This window comes from Mizuhopecten yessoensis, unplaced genomic scaffold (assembly GCF_002113885.1).
Source record: "Mizuhopecten yessoensis strain PY_sf001 unplaced genomic scaffold, ASM211388v2 scaffold6779, whole genome shotgun sequence".
Lineage (NCBI taxonomy): Eukaryota > Metazoa > Mollusca > Bivalvia > Pectinida > Pectinidae > Mizuhopecten > Mizuhopecten yessoensis.
In genome coordinates, this window is record NW_018406720.1 from 364608 (window position 1) to 384493 (window position 19886).

The 19886-nt window shown below is 39.3% G+C and overlaps 1 protein-coding gene across 2 annotated transcripts in view; it reads left to right on the forward strand.

The window, feature by feature from the left end:
- LOC110452659 overlaps window positions 1-18004 on the forward strand; it is a 37280-nt gene extending 19276 nt beyond the window's left edge. Inside the window, exons 4-11 of one of the 2 annotated variants that reach the window (XM_021501306.1) lie at window positions 877-987; window positions 1718-1809; window positions 2246-2327; window positions 3098-3270; window positions 3804-3851; window positions 4617-4746; window positions 14559-15065; window positions 15941-18004. In XM_021501306.1, coding sequence (XP_021356981.1) covers window positions 877-987; window positions 1718-1809; window positions 2246-2327; window positions 3098-3270; window positions 3804-3851; window positions 4617-4746; window positions 14559-15065; window positions 15941-16833 — 2036 coding nt within the window. In that variant the 3' untranslated portion in view covers window positions 16834-18004. The remainder of the gene's footprint in view (window positions 1-876; window positions 988-1717; window positions 1810-2245; window positions 2328-3097; window positions 3271-3803; window positions 3852-4616; window positions 4747-14558; window positions 15066-15940) is intronic. The other variant, XM_021501307.1, reaches the window with a different exon arrangement.
- The last annotated feature ends 1882 nt before the right edge of the window (window positions 18005-19886 follow it).

Here is a 19886-nt window from a genome sequence, read left to right on the forward strand (position 1 = left end):
TTTGACACTTACCAACTGAATAGTCGGAAAACCGCACTCTTAGATTTTGAAATTTACTACAAATTAACAGAAGCGAAATTCATCTTTAATGTCTGTGGAGGTACATTCCTTACAATATCTTTGTTCTGAAGGAACATTTCTTTTTCTTGCAGTCTCAATGAATGCAAAGAAGTATTTAATCTCCTGAGACATACATGTATTCTATACTTTACAGGAATATACTTCGTAAGATAAAATTGAAGAAAACAATTCGTACCATATACCGTCATAAAGTTTTTGGTTAATAGCACCGTAGGCATGTGGTATAGATGGAATAATAATATTTTAACGAAACTACCTTGAATATGTGTGTACCATTATACTGCATAAATAATGGAGTAATGTGTACAATATGATGTACAGTTAACGTGAAATGACCCTTCGTTGTAATTTTAAATGATTATATATATTAATAAAATACTAGTAACTCGGGCTGAACTCATGTATTTTTGAAACATTCATTGAAAACAAGCTTACATGACCAATTTATTCAACAATGGTATAAGGATGTTACAACCTTGACCAGAGAAATAATAATAAAGCGTGCCGCTACTTCTTCGATACCGGAAGAAATGCGTCCAATGTCGCCACAAGTGGCGATCTTGGCTGGAGTTCCTGTGACCTAGCATACATCCAACACCTTACCTGTATATAGGAAAATACCAAATGTATGCTACGTGAGACGACACGGATTGGTGAGTTACTAACGGTTGTTGACAGTTATCGGTGTATAGTGGGGGAATTATACATCCTAAATTAGTTCCAGGAACAAACTCGCAAAAGATTTACACAACAGAATAAAAGAGATGTATAATGAATTTTATTTTATATTTAAAGACTCAAAGCTACCCGAGTCTGATTACTTCTGCCTGGACAATTTTCCGCTCAAGTACAAGCAAGTCCACTCGGAGCATGGAACCTTAGTCAGCTGGACTTTCAAATTTAACGGTTAGCGTCTTTACTTTGTTTAATTTGCTCTCTAAACATGACGAGAAAATTTAATTAACGTCTCCCGCTGTGCTGCAGACACTGTTTGAAATAACGATTCAAATGCAGCTATTCAAGATGCACAGTTTTCCAAAAGTGTGATTAGCTTAACGAATCGTGTACAAAGACAAGTTTAGAAAATATCTGAAAATTTACAAATATTCCGTTGTCTCCTGTCTGTGGGTGATAAATATTAACCTCGAAAGAGTTTTATTTTAGTATTAGCACTTTTAACATACGATTGAAGACTTCCGTATAGCGCTGTTAAGCTGACAAAGCTTTGAACATTGGAACCTCGAAGTTACCTGTGCCCGGTTGTTCAAAGGCTGGTCAGCTTAATAAGGTATTACCTAAACATTTCTCAAAATGTAATTCCTGAAGTAAATAATACATTTGCAAATAGAGCTTGCATTTTGTGTCTTCGCATAATTATTTTAAAGTCATGTAGTTGCCGTTTTTGGTTTGAAGTTTAACGATCTTGAAAATATGCTACTTAAAAGATTTTCTTCTTTTGAAATACATCTAATCATGCTTTAAACAGTCATGGTCTCGAATACAGATTTGAAGTTAAGAACTTCTCATTGATTCTTTTTAACATTTGTTTCCCGTTCTTTCTCACCCTGGAAACTTCACGGTCGTCCAGTGTCCAGACTAGTGATGTTTAAATGGCCAGGTTTGTTTTGCTCTATAGATACAACGATCGACGGCTTTTGCGTTGAGAATTCAAAGCTTTGGAGGGTACTTCTGTTACAGGAATTAGAACGCAACAGCTTTCCATTTGCGGTAAGTTCACAGAATCAACTTCCGACCAGACAAAGGTAAATTTTATGTTAGATTTGCGTTCATGCATTTGGCATTCATGTTGCCTATGGATTCCAACTGAAGGCAGTTCAGTATTTCTATTTACCTGTTTTTGTATAACTAATTACATAGATAATTACATACTTTCTACCTGAAGATGTTACACCTTCTGCAACAGAAATATCTTCTTGAGAGCATTACTGATTGAATGACGTGGTGAGACAGGTGAGGTATGGGGTCACCTGCCCGAGCACGTGGGGTTTTCTCCGGGTACTCCAGTTTCCTCCAACATAGCGACCCTCCGCACGCTAACATCCGGGCCAACAAGAGCGATTTATATGAGTTGAAATAACTTGTTTAATTATTGTTGTAAAATAAATAAAGTTTATATTTAATTGAATGACAATTAATTTTGAAGTTGAACTTGACGACATGGATTGAAGATAGCATCACTGAAGACGATGATGTATATATATACCCACTAATGACGGAATCCAAAAGTAAGTAAACTATTAAAAAGAGATATTTTTCTATCTATAAGTCAAGTAATCGAAAATGAAACTTGGATAGGAAACTAAAACTATTTAAAATAGTTTTCGTTAAACTCTTCATCGAGTAATACGTTACCTATTCACTTCCCACCAAATGAATATGAATAATTCGGTTTAAATCAATTTAATTGCATATTTGAATTGTTATACGAATGGAATCAACGTTCTCTCCTGCATGTGGAGGAGGGCTGCTACCTCTAGCCCTCCACCACTGGGTCGCGGGTTTGAGGCCTACTTTGTACGCGGGGCAGTTGCCAGGTACTGTCTGTAGGTCGGTGGTTTTTCTCCGGGAACTCCGGCTTCCCCCACCACCAAAACCTAGCACGTAAACACAAACAAACCAAAATCCTGAATAAATCTAATTTCACTTTAAAATAACAGCAAACAGAAAATATAAATATTGTACTAATTAAACGATACGTGGGTTAGTTCTAAATAAAAGTTATCGCATTCCAGACGTATGAAAGTGACAATTCCATTGAACCGAAGCAGAGCTACTAAGTGCGAATTGGTGGAGGCAGTAAATAGTGAATCTTACGTGATTTAAACGAAGCTAAGGGACCTCAGTAAATTTTCAGCGTATACGGCTAACACCGAATAAATCACAATATATATAGGATAAGATATATATCATAAGTATCGTAATGATGCATATTTGATTTGCGAAGTGATTTTTTGCATAAATTCAGCTCTACTGAATTATTATATATTTATTGTAGACTGGAATCACGTGACTAAGGATACTAATTTCTTCGTATGCCAGATTTCTTCGCGAGTTTTGAAGATTGGCTTTACTTCCGCTAAGGCAGGTCCAAATACTCACGTGGTCGAATGTCTCGCGGACAATTGTGACAGCCAAGAACCAGCCGTTGATATCGTCCGGATTCAATCGGTAAGCTATTACTGGCATAGAATACTGTGCTTATGTCAAGAATATAGAAAAGACTTGAAGACCGCTAGGTTTTCTACAGTCTTATCGTGGGAAATGTCCAAGGAAGCTATCACAAAATCTGTCCGAGAAAAATGGTAAAGATCCTGTGATTATGGAGGATTGTCCCCATGAAAACCATTTGAAAACTCTTTTCATAACCATGAAAATACGTAAAGCCCCGAGATAGTTTTATTTTCACTTCGTCACAACTATCCTCAAAATCCAAGTCTCTGCACCCATGAAATAGAAACGTGTATAACACGAGCCTCAGTCCGGCTTTCTTCGGGAATTTGATAATTAAATTGCTAATTTTTGCGCAAATTGCAAAGTGTGCACTTGTGCTATCACGCAACTGTTAAACAATGCTCTTCAAATGGAATCTTAAAAGTACATTCCAATAAACGTAGCTGGACAGTAATCGTTATTTTACATTCCGCGGTACACATTTCTCTTCAAAGTCAACAACGTATTGAGATAGTATCATTCTCTTGCAGACTGAAGTGACATTTTCCAATTTGACGTCCGGTAATTACTGTTTTATGGTAAGTGTAGATCGAAAACATAGCAGCATAATCATAAATACATTACGGTAGTCCGAAGACATCATAGATAACACAGAAGTTATCCTCGATACTTCAGGGGTAACACTCACGTTCGCTCTCTACACTCATGTCTTAGCAAAATCGAAGGTTCAGTGTGCAACACATCGTAGATGAAACGAAAAGACAAGTTTGATCCTTTGATGTGCATCAAAAGAATCTCGCCGTCGCTTAACGGTAAAAGTGACTGGCTTTGACGTCAACATACCTGACCAACCGTCAATTTTACCGTTATGATATGCGACCGCGATATTCTTTTGATGTACATCAAAGGATCAAACTAGTCCTTCAGTTTGGTCATGACATATTCCACGGATGCAGAGAGTGTAAGTGAGTGTAACCCCTTGAGTACCTAGGATGTTCACGTTCACACTCAAAAAACAATCGTTTTGATAAATTACAGAATGTCATCCATATCTCTGATTAGTGAAACAGTATAAAAAAAAACATCCATTGTTGTACAAAAGGCGGAGAAAACCTTAATTATAATTTTTGAATGTTTTCGATGACATATAGCATTATTCTCTATGTTTAGTAAGCATTGATAATTCAATTTGAAATTATTGTACGTTTGATAATGTTGAACTTCTTTCAATTGACGAAGTATTTTGTATAAAAATATCTATTAAGAAAGTAATCTTTATTACTACTTTAACGCTCGTCTGACCATCATTAGATAATGTTTGATTTCCATTTGTTTTACAAAAGGTTACTCCTCAAGATCCGTCCCCTCTTGACCCCACCCGCTGTTTGTGTTACTATGGTAGCATCAACCTCCGTCAGTGCTACGCTTGTGGTAGAAGTAGCACAACATACACCATGAAGGACCTTGAAGAAGGTATGTACCCGACGTATGAAGGATTCAAATAATGGAATAAAGGAGGTGGTATATCAGTACAGAGTGGCAGTAAATAATAAAGAACATGTTGTTGAGTAAGGGTCATAATAGCCCATCCCTTAATCATAATTTGTAATAAAAATATATATAACAAGAAGAGTATTGCTAAAACACTGAATTGAAACTTTTCTGATACTATGGTCCTTAATTAGTGTTTCAAATCGATGGAAATCCTTCAAGGAATGAAGCTGCTATAGCGCAGACAATGATCTTTTAAAAATAGTTACAGTGACCTTGACCAGACAACCCTGCAAACCAAAATTGTTCCGTAAGATTATGGGAAAGTTTACGATTAAATAAAAAATAAATAAATAAATGTTATATAGATAATATAAATAAATAATTATGATATTATTATCATGATTAATTATACAAAAAATTAAAACGAGATTGTATTATTTCCAGTGCGTGTAATCACGGACTTATGCAAGTCCCTTGTGTATCTCTCCTTCTCCCGATATTGTAACGAAGGTTAAAGACCTATATAATTATTCAGTTTCTGGTTAATGTGAATAATATGTATATACGGTTTTAATTTTTGATGTTCAATATGCTATATTCACGAAGCACTTGTATTATACTAATCGGGCCATTATCAACAGACTGTATTGGGAAGCTATCTACAAGCTCGTTAGGCACAGCTGCTATCGCATTGGGAATCTATCTATAATCTCGTTAGGCACAGCTGCTGACGACTACTTAAGTATAAGTCAACATTCTCTTTCACTTGGAGACTTTCCATTGAGACAAAGAAAACACGAAGCCTACTTTATCAAGGACAGTTATCAAACAGTTGTTCAATAAGTCGCGAGCATGAAACTACGCAATGATGGACAAGGGGAGAAAACTCTTACACACTCACTTTAGAGTATTGTAATACGAGGCGTAGTAATTTGAACCAAATATAGATTGGAACTTTCACTGATTAAATACGCCACTGTTAAAGATCTTTACATATTTTGTGTGTGTGTCTTATTCAGATAAATATCATGAAATAATGAACACTATCTACAGATCTTTCGCGGAAGGAGATAAAGTGTTGTTTGGGTATTTTTGTGAAGAAAGTATTCGGTCAAAAAAGCGTAGTAATCTGAGATTGATATAGTTCCTGATGCTCACTGAAAAAACTTGCCTTTAAGTAAAATTTTAACATTTTTTCTTTGACTTATTGATCGTTTTCACATCTTTTTAAAGCATTAATCATACCATGTTGTTTGGTTTTGATTTGAATGCTGTACACAGTTTTGTCGATTTTTCAGAGCGATCTGCTCATATATCAAAGCCATGCACCCACGATACTCCAGGAGTTACGCCCACTTTCGCTCTCTCGATCTGCACCCCTGAAATATGTGAAATACGTAACAAAAGTCGCTCAACCCGCTCACCAACTCAGTCGGAATCCGATCGCACAGTACTGAGGTTAACCATACGTCAGATAAAACTGGAAGCTAAAGAAGGTTTACTGTCCCTCATCAGTGTGTCACCCCAGAGACGTATATGGCTTTATACGTCTCTGGTCACCCTACTCAGAAGTCGGAACAAAAACTGAGCGACAGATTTGTCGGTTTTAAGCCTGTAAAACAAAAACGTGTAAAAAGGTACTATATACATGGAATAAATAAATACGCAGCATCGGAAAGCGCTATGAGAGACTTCTTAGAAGACAACGGTGTTAAAATAACATTCCTTCGTTACTTCGAGAAACGGTACACTTGAAAATCCTGACTTTTACCCTCCGGGTATACATGTATACTCGATGTTTTGATATGAGCATAATGACCAAATGTGACATAGTCAATGCCATGTGCTGGAATTATGAAGGGATACTGGCCGGGATGCCTTATCTCCTTAACTGTCTCAATATATACTTACGATATAGATATATATGTGAATTGTCAGAACATTGAGCGAGAGAATACCAATCGTCGTTTTTCAATAGTTTTCTTCATCCTGTTCATGAAGTAGACCCCTACCGCTACAAATGTAGTAGAAGAGGTGGTGTGTGTTTGTTATATAAGTCACATATTAATGTACAAGAAATCATTCTAGACAGTCCTAGAATTGTTGGGCTTGAATTACAGTCACCTATTGGAGAATATACATATTGGTTTTCAGTATATATGCCTGCTTACTCACGACCTATTGGGGTCTTTCAAGAACATATTGACATTTTAGAATCTTTATATGATGTGAACTCGGAGAAAGGTAAAGTGTATTAGGTGACCTTTACGTTAAAATACGAGGCAACCGTTATCAGTTTACAGAAAACAATCGTTCTCGGTCATTCCAACAATTTCCAGATAGAACTAACATGATTTCGTTCAATGTTCAGTCTGAATGCATAGGTCCTGTATGTACATTTTACCCCGAAACGGATAACTCAACTGCAATAAATTGATCATAGTACTCATTTAGTCAAATTCCACAGATCTAGCCTTGCACTGTATTTTAGACGACAATATCGGATATATAATGAAATTGATTGTATCTATACGTGTACGTAACAAACAACTTTTATGTTATCATTGTGGCTATTTCTACACAGATTTTGTATCTCGTGTGATTTTGCATTCAACAGAAAATCTTCGTGACAATTTATGGTGTATAATTGCCTGCATTTCAAGTATTTAACTCAGTTCATATCTGCATTCACTGCCTGACTATTCATTAATTCATATTTTACTAGGAGGCCCAATGACCTATCATTTAAATGACATTGATTTTGAAGAATTTAGACTAGAATCCGTATATGCGATAAAAAGAATGTTTGACTTCTATACATAATAATAATTATTATAATAATGTCTTTCAAATACTTTTTAATAAAAGGAAAATGTAAAAAATATTTTTTTACATGCTACATAAACCAGTATTATATCACTGATATTTAACAATATGTATATACGTTTGTGAACTTGTCTGAATGTCACGATTGTTGTCATTTTATAAATAATGTATTATTCATGTTCAATTCATCATTGTATCATGCTCTCCAATTTGGAGGAAATAAAGATGATATATAGCAAAATTAAAGACACACGACTAGCTATTTGATTGGTCTCCGGTAAAACAAAACACCTAACCAATCGCTAACTGTTACCTGTCCTTTGAAAATTACAAAGGAGCGACGTCTGACTTCAAAGTCAGTCAATGTTTCCGTGAAGCGATCGACGTCTAACTTCAAAGCCAGTCAATTTTACCGTAATGAGATCGACGTCTGACTTCAAAGCCAGTCAATTTTACCGTGAACAGATCGAGGTCTGACTTCAAAGCCAGTCAATTTTACCGTGAAGCGATCGACGTCTGACTTCAAAGCCAGTCAATGTTACCGTGAAGCGATCGACGTCTGACTTCAGAGCCAGTCAATTTTGCTGTGAAGAGATCGACGTCTGACTTCAAAGCCAGTCAATTTTGCCGTGCAGAGATCGACGTCTGACTTCAAAGCCAGTCAATTTTACCGTGAAGCGATCGACGTCTGACTTCAAAGCCAGTCAATTTTACCGTGAAGCGATCGACGTCTGACTTCAGAGCCAGTCAATTTTGCCGTGAAGAGATCGACGTCTGACTTCAAAGCCAGTCAATTTTGCCGTGCAGAGATCGACGTCTGACTTCAAAGCCAGTCAATTTTACCGTGAAGCGATCGACGTCTGACTTCAAAGCCAGTCAATTTTACCGTGAAGCGATCGACGTCTGACTTCAAAGCCAGTCAATTTTACCGTGAAGCGATCGACGTCTGACTTCAAAGCCAGTCAATTTTACCGTGAAGCGATCGACGTCTGACTTCAAAGCCAGTCAATTTTACCGTGAAGCGATCGACGTCTGACTTCAAAGCCAGTCAATTTTACCGTGAAGCGATCGACGTCTGACTTCAAAGCCAGTCAATTTTACCGTGAAGCGATCGACGTCTGACTTCAAAGCCAGTCAATTTTACCGTGAAGCGATCGACGTCTGACTTCAAAGCCAGTCAATTTTACCGTGAAGCGATCGACGTCTGACTTCAAAGCCAGTCAATTTTACCGTGAAGCGATCGACGTCTGACTTCAAAGCCAGTCAATTTTACCGTGAAGCGATCGACGTCTGACTTCAAAGCCAGTCAATTTTACCGTGAAGCGATCGACGTCTGACTTCAAAGCCAGTCAATTTTACCGTGAAGCGATCGACGTCTGACTTCAAAGCCAGTCAATTTTACCGTGAAGCGATCGACGTCTGACTTCAAAGCCAGTCAATTTTACCGTGAAGCGATCGACGTCTGACTTCAAAGCCAGTCAATTTTACCGTGAAGCGATCGACGTCTGACTTCAAAGCCAGTCAATTTTACCGTGAAGCGATCGACGTCTGACTTCAAAGCCAGTCAATTTTACCGTGAAGCGATCGACGTCTGACTTCAAAGCCAGTCAATTTTACCGTGAAGCGATCGACGTCTGACTTCAAAGCCAGTCAATTTTACCGTGAAGCGATCGACGTCTGACTTCAAAGCCAGTCAATTTTACCGTGAAGCGATCGACGTCTGACTTCAAAGCCAGTCAATTTTACCGTGAAGCGATCGACGTCTGACTTCAAAGCCAGTCAATTTTACCGTGAAGCGATCGACGTCTGACTTCAAAGCCAGTCAATTTTACCGTGAAGCGATCGACGTCTGACTTCAAAGCCAGTCAATTTTACCGTGAAGCGATCGACGTCTGACTTCAAAGCCAGTCAATTTTACCGTGAAGCGATCGACGTCTGACTTCAAAGCCAGTCAATTTTACCGTGAAGCGATCGACGTCTGACTTCAAAGCCAGTCAATTTTACCGTGAAGCGATCGACGTCTGACTTCAAAGCCAGTCAATTTTACCGTGAAGCGATCGACGTCTGACTTCAAAGCCAGTCAATTTTACCGTGAAGCGATCGACGTCTGACTTCAAAGCCAGTCAATTTTACCGTGAAGCGATCGACGTCTGACTTCAAAGCCAGTCAATTTTACCGTGAAGCGATCGACGTCTGACTTCAAAGCCAGTCAATTTTACCGTGAAGCGATCGACGTCTGACTTCAAAGCCAGTCAATTTTACCGTGAAGCGATCGACGTCTGACTTCAAAGCCAGTCAATTTTACCGTGAAGCGATCGACGTCTGACTTCAAAGCCAGTCAATTTTACCGTGAAGCGATCGACGTCTGACTTCAAAGCCAGTCAATTTTACCGTGAAGCGATCGACGTCTGACTTCAAAGCCAGTCAATTTTACCGTGAAGCGATCGACGTCTGACTTCAAAGCCAGTCAATTTTACCGTGAAGCGATCGACGTCTGACTTCAAAGCCAGTCAATTTTACCGTGAAGCGATCGACGTCTGACTTCAAAGCCAGTCAATTTTACCGTGAAGCGATCGACGTCTGACTTCAAAGCCAGTCAATTTTACCGTGAAGCGATCGACGTCTGACTTCAAAGCCAGTCAATTTTACCGTGAAGCGATCGACGTCTGACTTCAAAGCCAGTCAATTTTACCGTGAAGCGATCGACGTCTGACTTCAAAGCCAGTCAATTTTACCGTGAAGCGATCGACGTCTGACTTCAAAGCCAGTCAATTTTACCGTGAAGCGATCGACGTCTGACTTCAAAGCCAGTCAATTTTACCGTGAAGCGATCGACGTCTGACTTCAAAGCCAGTCAATTTTACCGTGAAGCGATCGACGTCTGACTTCAAAGCCAGTCAATTTTACCGTGAAGCGATCGACGTCTGACTTCAAAGCCAGTCAATTTTACCGTGAAGCGATCGACGTCTGACTTCAAAGCCAGTCAATTTTACCGTGAAGCGATCGACGTCTGACTTCAAAGCCAGTCAATTTTACCGTGAAGCGATCGACGTCTGACTTCAAAGCCAGTCAATTTTACCGTGAAGCGATCGACGTCTGACTTCAAAGCCAGTCAATTTTACCGTGAAGCGATCGACGTCTGACTTCAAAGCCAGTCAATTTTACCGTGAAGCGATCGACGTCTGACTTCAAAGCCAGTCAATTTTACCGTGAAGCGATCGACGTCTGACTTCAAAGCCAGTCAATTTTACCGTGAAGCGATCGACGTCTGACTTCAAAGCCAGTCAATTTTACCGTGAAGCGATCGACGTCTGACTTCAAAGCCAGTCAATTTTACCGTGAAGCGATCGACGTCTGACTTCAAAGCCAGTCAATTTTACCGTGAAGCGATCGACGTCTGACTTCAAAGCCAGTCAATTTTACCGTGAAGCGATCGACGTCTGACTTCAAAGCCAGTCAATTTTACCGTGAAGCGATCGACGTCTGACTTCAAAGCCAGTCAATTTTACCGTGAAGCGATCGACGTCTGACTTCAAAGCCAGTCAATTTTACCGTGAAGCGATCGACGTCTGACTTCAAAGCCAGTCAATTTTACCGTGAAGCGATCGACGTCTGACTTCAAAGCCAGTCAATTTTACCGTGAAGCGATCGACGTCTGACTTCAAAGCCAGTCAATTTTACCGTGAAGCGATCGACGTCTGACTTCAAAGCCAGTCAATTTTACCGTGAAGCGATCGACGTCTGACTTCAAAGCCAGTCAATTTTACCGTGAAGCGATCGACGTCTGACTTCAAAGCCAGTCAATTTTACCGTGAAGCGATCGACGTCTGACTTCAAAGCCAGTCAATTTTACCGTGAAGCGATCGACGTCTGACTTCAAAGCCAGTCAATTTTACCGTGAAGCGATCGACGTCTGACTTCAAAGCCAGTCAATTTTACCGTGAAGCGATCGACGTCTGACTTCAAAGCCAGTCAATTTTACCGTGAAGCGATCGACGTCTGACTTCAAAGCCAGTCAATTTTACCGTGAAGCGATCGACGTCTGACTTCAAAGCCAGTCAATTTTACCGTGAAGCGATCGACGTCTGACTTCAAAGCCAGTCAATTTTACCGTGAAGCGATCGACGTCTGACTTCAAAGCCAGTCAATTTTACCGTGAAGCGATCGACGTCTGACTTCAAAGCCAGTCAATTTTACCGTGAAGCGATCGACGTCTGACTTCAAAGCCAGTCAATTTTACCGTGAAGCGATCGACGTCTGACTTCAAAGCCAGTCAATTTTACCGTGAAGCGATCGACGTCTGACTTCAAAGCCAGTCAATTTTACCGTGAAGCGATCGACGTCTGACTTCAAAGCCAGTCAATTTTACCGTGAAGCGATCGACGTCTGACTTCAAAGCCAGTCAATTTTACCGTGAAGCGATCGACGTCTGACTTCAAAGCCAGTCAATTTTACCGTGAAGCGATCGACGTCTGACTTCAAAGCCAGTCAATTTTACCGTGAAGCGATCGACGTCTGACTTCAAAGCCAGTCAATTTTACCGTGAAGCGATCGACGTCTGACTTCAAAGCCAGTCAATTTTACCGTGAAGCGATCGACGTCTGACTTCAAAGCCAGTCAATTTTACCGTGAAGCGATCGACGTCTGACTTCAAAGCCAGTCAATTTTACCGTGAAGCGATCGACGTCTGACTTCAAAGCCAGTCAATTTTACCGTGAAGCGATCGACGTCTGACTTCAAAGCCAGTCAATTTTACCGTGAAGCGATCGACGTCTGACTTCAAAGCCAGTCAATTTTACCGTGAAGCGATCGACGTCTGACTTCAAAGCCAGTCAATTTTACCGTGAAGCGATCGACGTCTGACTTCAAAGCCAGTCAATTTTACCGTGAAGCGATCGACGTCTGACTTCAAAGCCAGTCAATTTTACCGTGAAGCGATCGACGTCTGACTTCAAAGCCAGTCAATTTTACCGTGAAGCGATCGACGTCTGACTTCAAAGCCAGTCAATTTTGCCGTGCAGAGATCGACGTCTGACTTCAAAGCCAGTCAATTTTACCGTGAAGCGATCGACGTCTGACTTTAAAGCCAGTCAATTTTGCCGTGAAGCGATCGACGTGTGACTTTAAAGCCAGTCAATTTTACCGTGAAGAGATCGACGTTTGACTTCAAAGCAAGTCAATTTTACCGTGAAGAGATCGAAGGATTCTTTTTGATGTACATCAAAGGATCAAACTAGTCTTCACGTCTCATCCACAAAGTGATGCATACTGAGCCGTCGATTTTGCTACGACGTATTCCAAGGATGCAGAGAGCGAAAGTGAGCGTAACCCCTGCAGTATCGAGGATGCTTTATATAAGAACAAAATCAAAATCAAAATATGCACAGAAGGACAAATCCATGGCTAAAATTCTTAACGAATAGGCTACAAAATCAAAACAAAAGAAATCGTGAACGAACTTCTAAAAGAAGTTGCAGAAAAACTTGGTGTACCGGAACCGGAATAAAACACGTCCTGCATCACACCAGTAATGATGTCAAGTTATAATTTCTACTGTCAAATCCAGGAAAGTGTTCTTCTGTTACCAATGACCTAGCACACATAAGTCGTCGTAATCATTTTAATGCCATAACTTAAATGTCCACATGTTTGATGACACGCAATGGTAAGCAGATAAGATATTGTTCGGAAACATTAAACTAATTGCCTACCTACTTAAAACACATATTTCAAAGTTTATCTTAAAACACTTATTTTAAAGTTTATCAACGATATTATTTTCTTGTGCTTAGTATCGGCTTAATTAACAATCCGGTGGCCATTTCATATAATTGTATTATTGTTGTTTACAGCTGCATTTGCTTATCCGAACATTTCGGCATCCGAAACAAGCTATTTTCTTTCAAGAAACACCAACGTTTTCTTAAACTTTATCAATTCCTGATTATTAATACTTCGAAAATCATGGTGATTTTATGTATTCTTTGATTGCGGAATATTAAAGAGGAGTATAATTATGCTGTCCTTATACTTGTACTGCTTTCAACATTTGCTGTACCCATTGCAACATTTGTGGTCTAGCATTTTTTTATTTTTTTTCTAAATCCTCCCCCTTCCTTATTCATTGCATGCAGTACCTCGCAAATGGCTTTGGTGCTGAGTGTTCACCCGGGTCCACTGATCATGGCAAACCAAAGTAGTTGAAGTCGGCACTCACTGCCCGTTGCTTGACGATCAGCTTAAAAAGGTGCCTGTAAGGACTGGTGAGCCCTGTGTCGGTATACTGTTATCGAGTATCCTGGACAATCCAGGAGTAACGCTCACCCACGCTCTCATTACTCCTGGAACATGTCATAGCAACATCGAAGGCTCAGTGTTCGCCACCTTGTTGATGAGACAAGAAAACTAGTTTGATCCTTTGATATACATCAAAAGAATCTCGCGGTCGCTTCACGGTAAAATTGACTGGCTTTGAAGTCGGGCGTCGCTCCTCGGTAATATTCAAAGGACAGGTATCAGACTAGTGACTTTGTGCCTTCAAATTTGCTAGGATATATTCCAGTGGTGCAGAGATCGTAAGTGAGTGTTACCCCTGGAGTATCGAGGATGCTTAAATGGGTGTCTGCAAGGACTGGTTAGTCATTTGCCAGTATGCTGTTACCGAGTGGAGAGTCATGTTACCATGGCAGATCGTGATATTTCAGTGAGATTGTACCTTATTGTGGTCCTTGAATAGTCTTATCAACCGTAGACATCGTCTCCATGTGATCGAAGCTGTTACAAGGACGTAAAACGCAAATTAGCAAACAAGTGCCTTTCGACGGCTGGATAAATCAAAATAACTGTAAGGGACAATTTGCGGTTTAACAGTGAAAACAAATATCCCAAACTTTGTTCCCGAAGTCAATGTCACTAGTCAGACGAGCTCGCCATGTACTCATATCAGTTTTCCTTTATCTATTTAGCAGTTACCGAAAATGTTTTACATTCCGAGGCGGTGTCAGCGCCTTCCAAGACTGTGTCAGCACATTCCGAGACGGTGTCAGCGCCTTCCAAGACGGTGTCAGCTCATTCCGAGACGGTGTCAGCACATTCCGAGACGGTGTCAGCGCCTTCCAAGACGGTGTCAGCTCATTCCGAGACGGTGTCAGCACATTCCGAGACGGTGTCAGCGCCTTCCAAGACGGTGTCAGCTCATTCCGAGACGGTGTCAGCACATTCCGAGACGGTGTCAGCGCCTTCCAAGACGGTGTCAGCTCATTCCGAGACGGTGTCAGCACATTCCGAGACGGTGTCAGCGCCTTCCAATACGGTGTCAGCTCATTCCGAGACGGTGTCAGCGCATTCCGTTCTTTTGAAGACACGTACTGACAGTAACGAGTTTCCTCTCGTCGCCTTACTGGGAACACTGAGCGTATGTCTAGTCGTTATAGGACTTATCCTGGTTGTGAATGTGCGCCAACACATTCGGAGTAAGTATCGAAAACGAAAGTTGTCATTGATAAAGATTTTTTAAGTTCAGCGTTAATTAGAGATATATACCAATCATTTTAAATTTCTTCAGTTTCAACGTTTATTTTAGATAATATACCAATCATATGTTAAAACGATTGCATCGGCAACTGTATGTCCTAAAACATCAAATATCAACTTACTCGTGAAATGTTTATTAATTGAACGAATGGTGTTTTATTTACGCAACACTTACCATTTTGGTTAATTTGTTGAATATAATAATATAATACATCCTCGACACCCAAGGGGTTGCGCTCACTTACACTCTGCGCCCCTGGAATAGGTCATAGAAAAAATGAAGGCACTCGACTAGCTATTTGATTGGTCTCGGGTGATACCAGTCCGTCGAAGATTACAGAGGGGCGACACCAAGGCCAGTCAATTTAGCGAGATTCTATTGATGTACATCAAAGGATCAACCTAGTCTTGTCTCATCCACAAAGTGGGGCACACCGAGTGTTAGATTTTGCTAGGATATATTCCATTGGTGTATCACACAGCATCACCCAAGTAGATTTTGTTTCTGCATTGCCTATTACTCCGTGTCAGTGGTGTTGATAAATGTCCATCTGGTTAGCAAGCCGGTTGTTAAACGAAAGTGGGTTGGTCTGGTGTCGTGCTACCAAGCCAAGTTTAAACATTGTAATGCCACTTTAAATATTGCAGTAACTATGTTATCTATGGACACTGTCGTCATATGACCTTATAGCTGAAGCCTCAAATAACCAACCAATCAGTAGTTAGCACGAATGTCCATGGTTGTACGTATAAGGGTTGGATAGATAAATCCACAATAGTGGGCCGAATATTTGTTTTAACTTTTTCGTTTCAGAATTTCTGCTGAAGTCGAAGTTGTGTAGAAGAAAAATCCTGATACTGGCCGTATATGATAGCAATAATCACAGGCAGTCGGTGGAATGCTTCAGTCACTGTCTGAAGACGTATTGTAGATGCAACGTTGATAACATTAGCATCGATGTCCTTGGCAAAGAAACAAGAAGTTTCCAAAACGTCGGACAGATTTTGTCAACCTTTGATGTTGTGATTGTTTTTCTTTCTCAGAGACTTCTGTCGTTATTTGAAGAAATAGAATGTAGCTATAAGGAAAGCAGAACATTAATGACTCCAAGAACTGATTTGGTAGAGGCATTGCTAGAACTACTTCAACCTTCATCCCAAACAGTGTGCAAAATAGTAACCTTACACTTCAGCAGTTCGTCGAAAACTCACTCTATAATAAACCATTTGTCAGCGCCTGACTTTCATTTGTTTGCCGAATTTGAAAGCCTACTATTAAAAATTCATTCTGCAGATCATACCATGTCAGAGGTTTCAAAACAATGTTCAGAAATGATGATGCAACTGCATGATACAGACAAATTCAACGAACTCAAAGATCTTGTAAGTTCTGTGAAACAGGCAGAAATGTCGACAGAAAGGGGTAAAACCTCAAAACAAAGATTGCAGAGTTTGAATGTAGACTCTGGTAAAGGTTCCTCGCTGTCTCGTATAAGCATAGGTGTAAATACGCAACTGTACGAGAACATATATAGGTTCGATGAAAACATTGATGAACTTAGTAATTGTTCTGTATGGTCAGATTCTGGGAGGAAACATCATGACCAGAAAAGTCTTCCAAACTATAACGTGTGTCTTAACAGTGTCCACGCCAAATGCGAATGTGACGTGAGTAGTCTGACGACTATTGGTGAGTTTAGCGTTTGATTTAAAACTGAAACTGCTGAGACAATTCATTTTTTCAGACAATTGGGATTACGTAGGGTACAATTTCGTTAACCTTTCCACTACATCAACTTACAAAGGTCAACATCGTCGTTGATCACAAGGAACGATACAATTCCCGTCGCAAGCGAACAAGGTTAACTGCCTCTCCAACGAAATAGAACAGATGGACCTGCACCAAGTCGCCATGCAATATGCATGCCCGTTGATTGGAAAAGAGCATTACTCTTCGTCAAAAGGAAACGATCGTCTCGTCGTCACCTGCCCTCCCAAATGCAAGGAAATAAATTGCTCCCAGTTGAAAATGTAACATTCATTCTCTTCAAAAAGGAATCCTGTTCTGATAGCAAAGCACCATCTCCTGTATGTTCAATGGGAATAACACCCTCTACAATGCAAGGGCACAAGCTCGCCGGCATCGCAAAAAGGAATTGCCCCGGCCTGCAAAAATACCGCTCAGCTTCAGGAAGCAACCCTTTCCTGTCGCAAGAGTTAAAGTTGTTATCCTACACACTGTATGTTTGAATTTCATGCTGTTGGTATTTTCTTCCCCATGTAATATGATTTTGTGGATGCTATTATTTTATTCTAAAAGGGACTTAAATGAACTCTTGAAATCATCAATGATCACTTTGAAATCTTTGCCTATTCATGTTGTGTATGAATTGGGGAAAAAAGTCTAAGTGATTCAAGTTTTATTCTCTGTAATTTCTAATTTATGCAATAAATCTTATCTTTATGAGGAAAAAATGAAAAGCTTACACATATTAACGCCCTGTTTCTGTTCAAATTAAAATACATTTAAAACAACATAAAGTGACATTAAGTGTGGGATCCATGTTATATTGTTGGAGATACAGTCACCAAGAAAACCTTTAAATTGTGTAAAGTCATTTGGCAGATCTTTTAGATATTGTTGAATTACACATAATTACTGTATACTGGGAAATATTTTGCCCAATGCTAGTAAAATCCATTTTCGTGCAGCATTAATTTTTAGCTCACCTAGCCCGAAGGGCAATTTGGGCGTATGCGTACTGCGGCGTTCGTCTTCCATCCGTCAATTTGTTCTTTTGGATGACTTCTTCTGAAGAACTGGAGGACCTAGCGTCACGACATTTGACCAGTAGGTAGATGGGATGGGGGTGCTATAAAGTTTCCTCATTAAAATTACATTGACTTACTTTCAAGGTCACAGGGGTCAAATATGTTTAAAAAAATATATTCAAACAACAATAGTTAAAGGACCATAAGGGCTAGAGTCATGATACTTGGATATGTTATGTAGACCAGCAATGCCAATTTTTTTCTATATTACTGTAATGAGGTCAAAGGTCAACTTTGAAGTGCTAGTCAGGGGTCAAATGTTAATGTAGGTAAAAACTTTAACAATCCTTCTTCTCAAGTTCCATAAGGCCCAGGATCATGCTCTTTTGCCAGTAGGTACCTGGGATTGAATGCTATGAACTTTCCTCATTAAAATGACCTTGACTTAGTTTCAAGGTCACAGTGGTCAAATATGTTAAAAACTTCAAGCAACAGTATCCTTAGAACCATTTGGACTAGAGTCATGATACATGGGTATGTTATGTTGACCAGCAGTGTGAAGCTCTTTCTTTCTAACAGTAATGATGTCAAAGGTCAACTTTAAGTGCTAGTCGGGGGTCAAAGGTCAACATGGGTTAAAAGCTTTAAAATTAAAATTTCAAATTTCAAACAACAATATTTTAAGAACCGTTTAAGAGATGTTAAAATGTCTTGTGTTCTAGTTACAAAATTTGGTCTTAAGTTACCTATATGTCAGTTTCATGTAACAAAAGAAACAGGTGACGATACAGGCCCTGTGGACCTCTTGTTCCCTTCACATTTGATTGCTACCTGTACTATGTTGTTTACTAAATGTTTACGATGAAAAAAACAATTGCCATCATAACAGGGTGCACAAAAAAGGTGGAAGTTAAACTGCAGTGAAAATGTCCAGGTATACAGAATTATATGCTCAAAAATATGTCTAGACTTGCCCAATCACTTGTGATTGCATTTACAATAATAGATGTTAGACAGCAAGTCGGTTGCACAAATGTATGAAAACAAATACACATATATTCATCCTCTTCATTCTTTGTGTGTGTTCTATCTAGTTATCAACTTCTGATGTATGCCGCCATCTCTACAACTGTAACACATTCATATCCCATTTATCTACACACAACCCATCCACTCTGCATTAACCAAACCAATCAACTTTTATTGGCGTGCATCCTCTAGAAATCACATTATCATCCTCTTAATGAATACAACTTTCTCTCTTTACATTATTTGAATCGTTTCATTCTGAAAATAATGCCAGAAGTATCCTAAAAAAGTACAGCTCTGCAGTGTACTGCATATGAAAATGGTTGTTTCTTTTTAAAAAATGGCTGACATTATAAAAGTACTACAAATCTCATTCTAATATTTTACTTACAATTAAAATCTATTTGTGTGGGTAAATTGTAAAAAACTAGTTTAGTGGGTAAATTGTAAAAAAATATTTTAGTGGGTAAATTGTAAAAAAATGGGTAAATTGTAAAACAAAATAAGTGTTTTCTTCTCCAAACTTTCAGTAAAACTTGCATTTAACAGGTAGTTGTTGGTATCCATGATGTTCTATTGTGACATCATCTTCCCTTGATATATTTGTAGTACCTGTAAAATGGCTCGTGTTTTTGTTGTATTCACACAATAGTATATCAAATTTATAAACAATATATCTACAAAGCAAGGTGCCTCAGGAACGAACTCTGCATTATTGCCCTCCTGAAAAATACACTAAAAGATACATATACAACTCAAAAATACATTGCTAGAAGTAAGGGAGAAAGCTACTTAGACCAGTTTCAAAGAGAATGGGCCAAATGGCAAAACTTTTTTTGAAACACCCAAACTTGAAATTACGACTGATTTACCATAAGTAACTTATCAATTTATAAATATATTTGTTGTATTGAGTAAATGTAAATATTGATTACGCTCACACTGACAGCTAGCTTAGA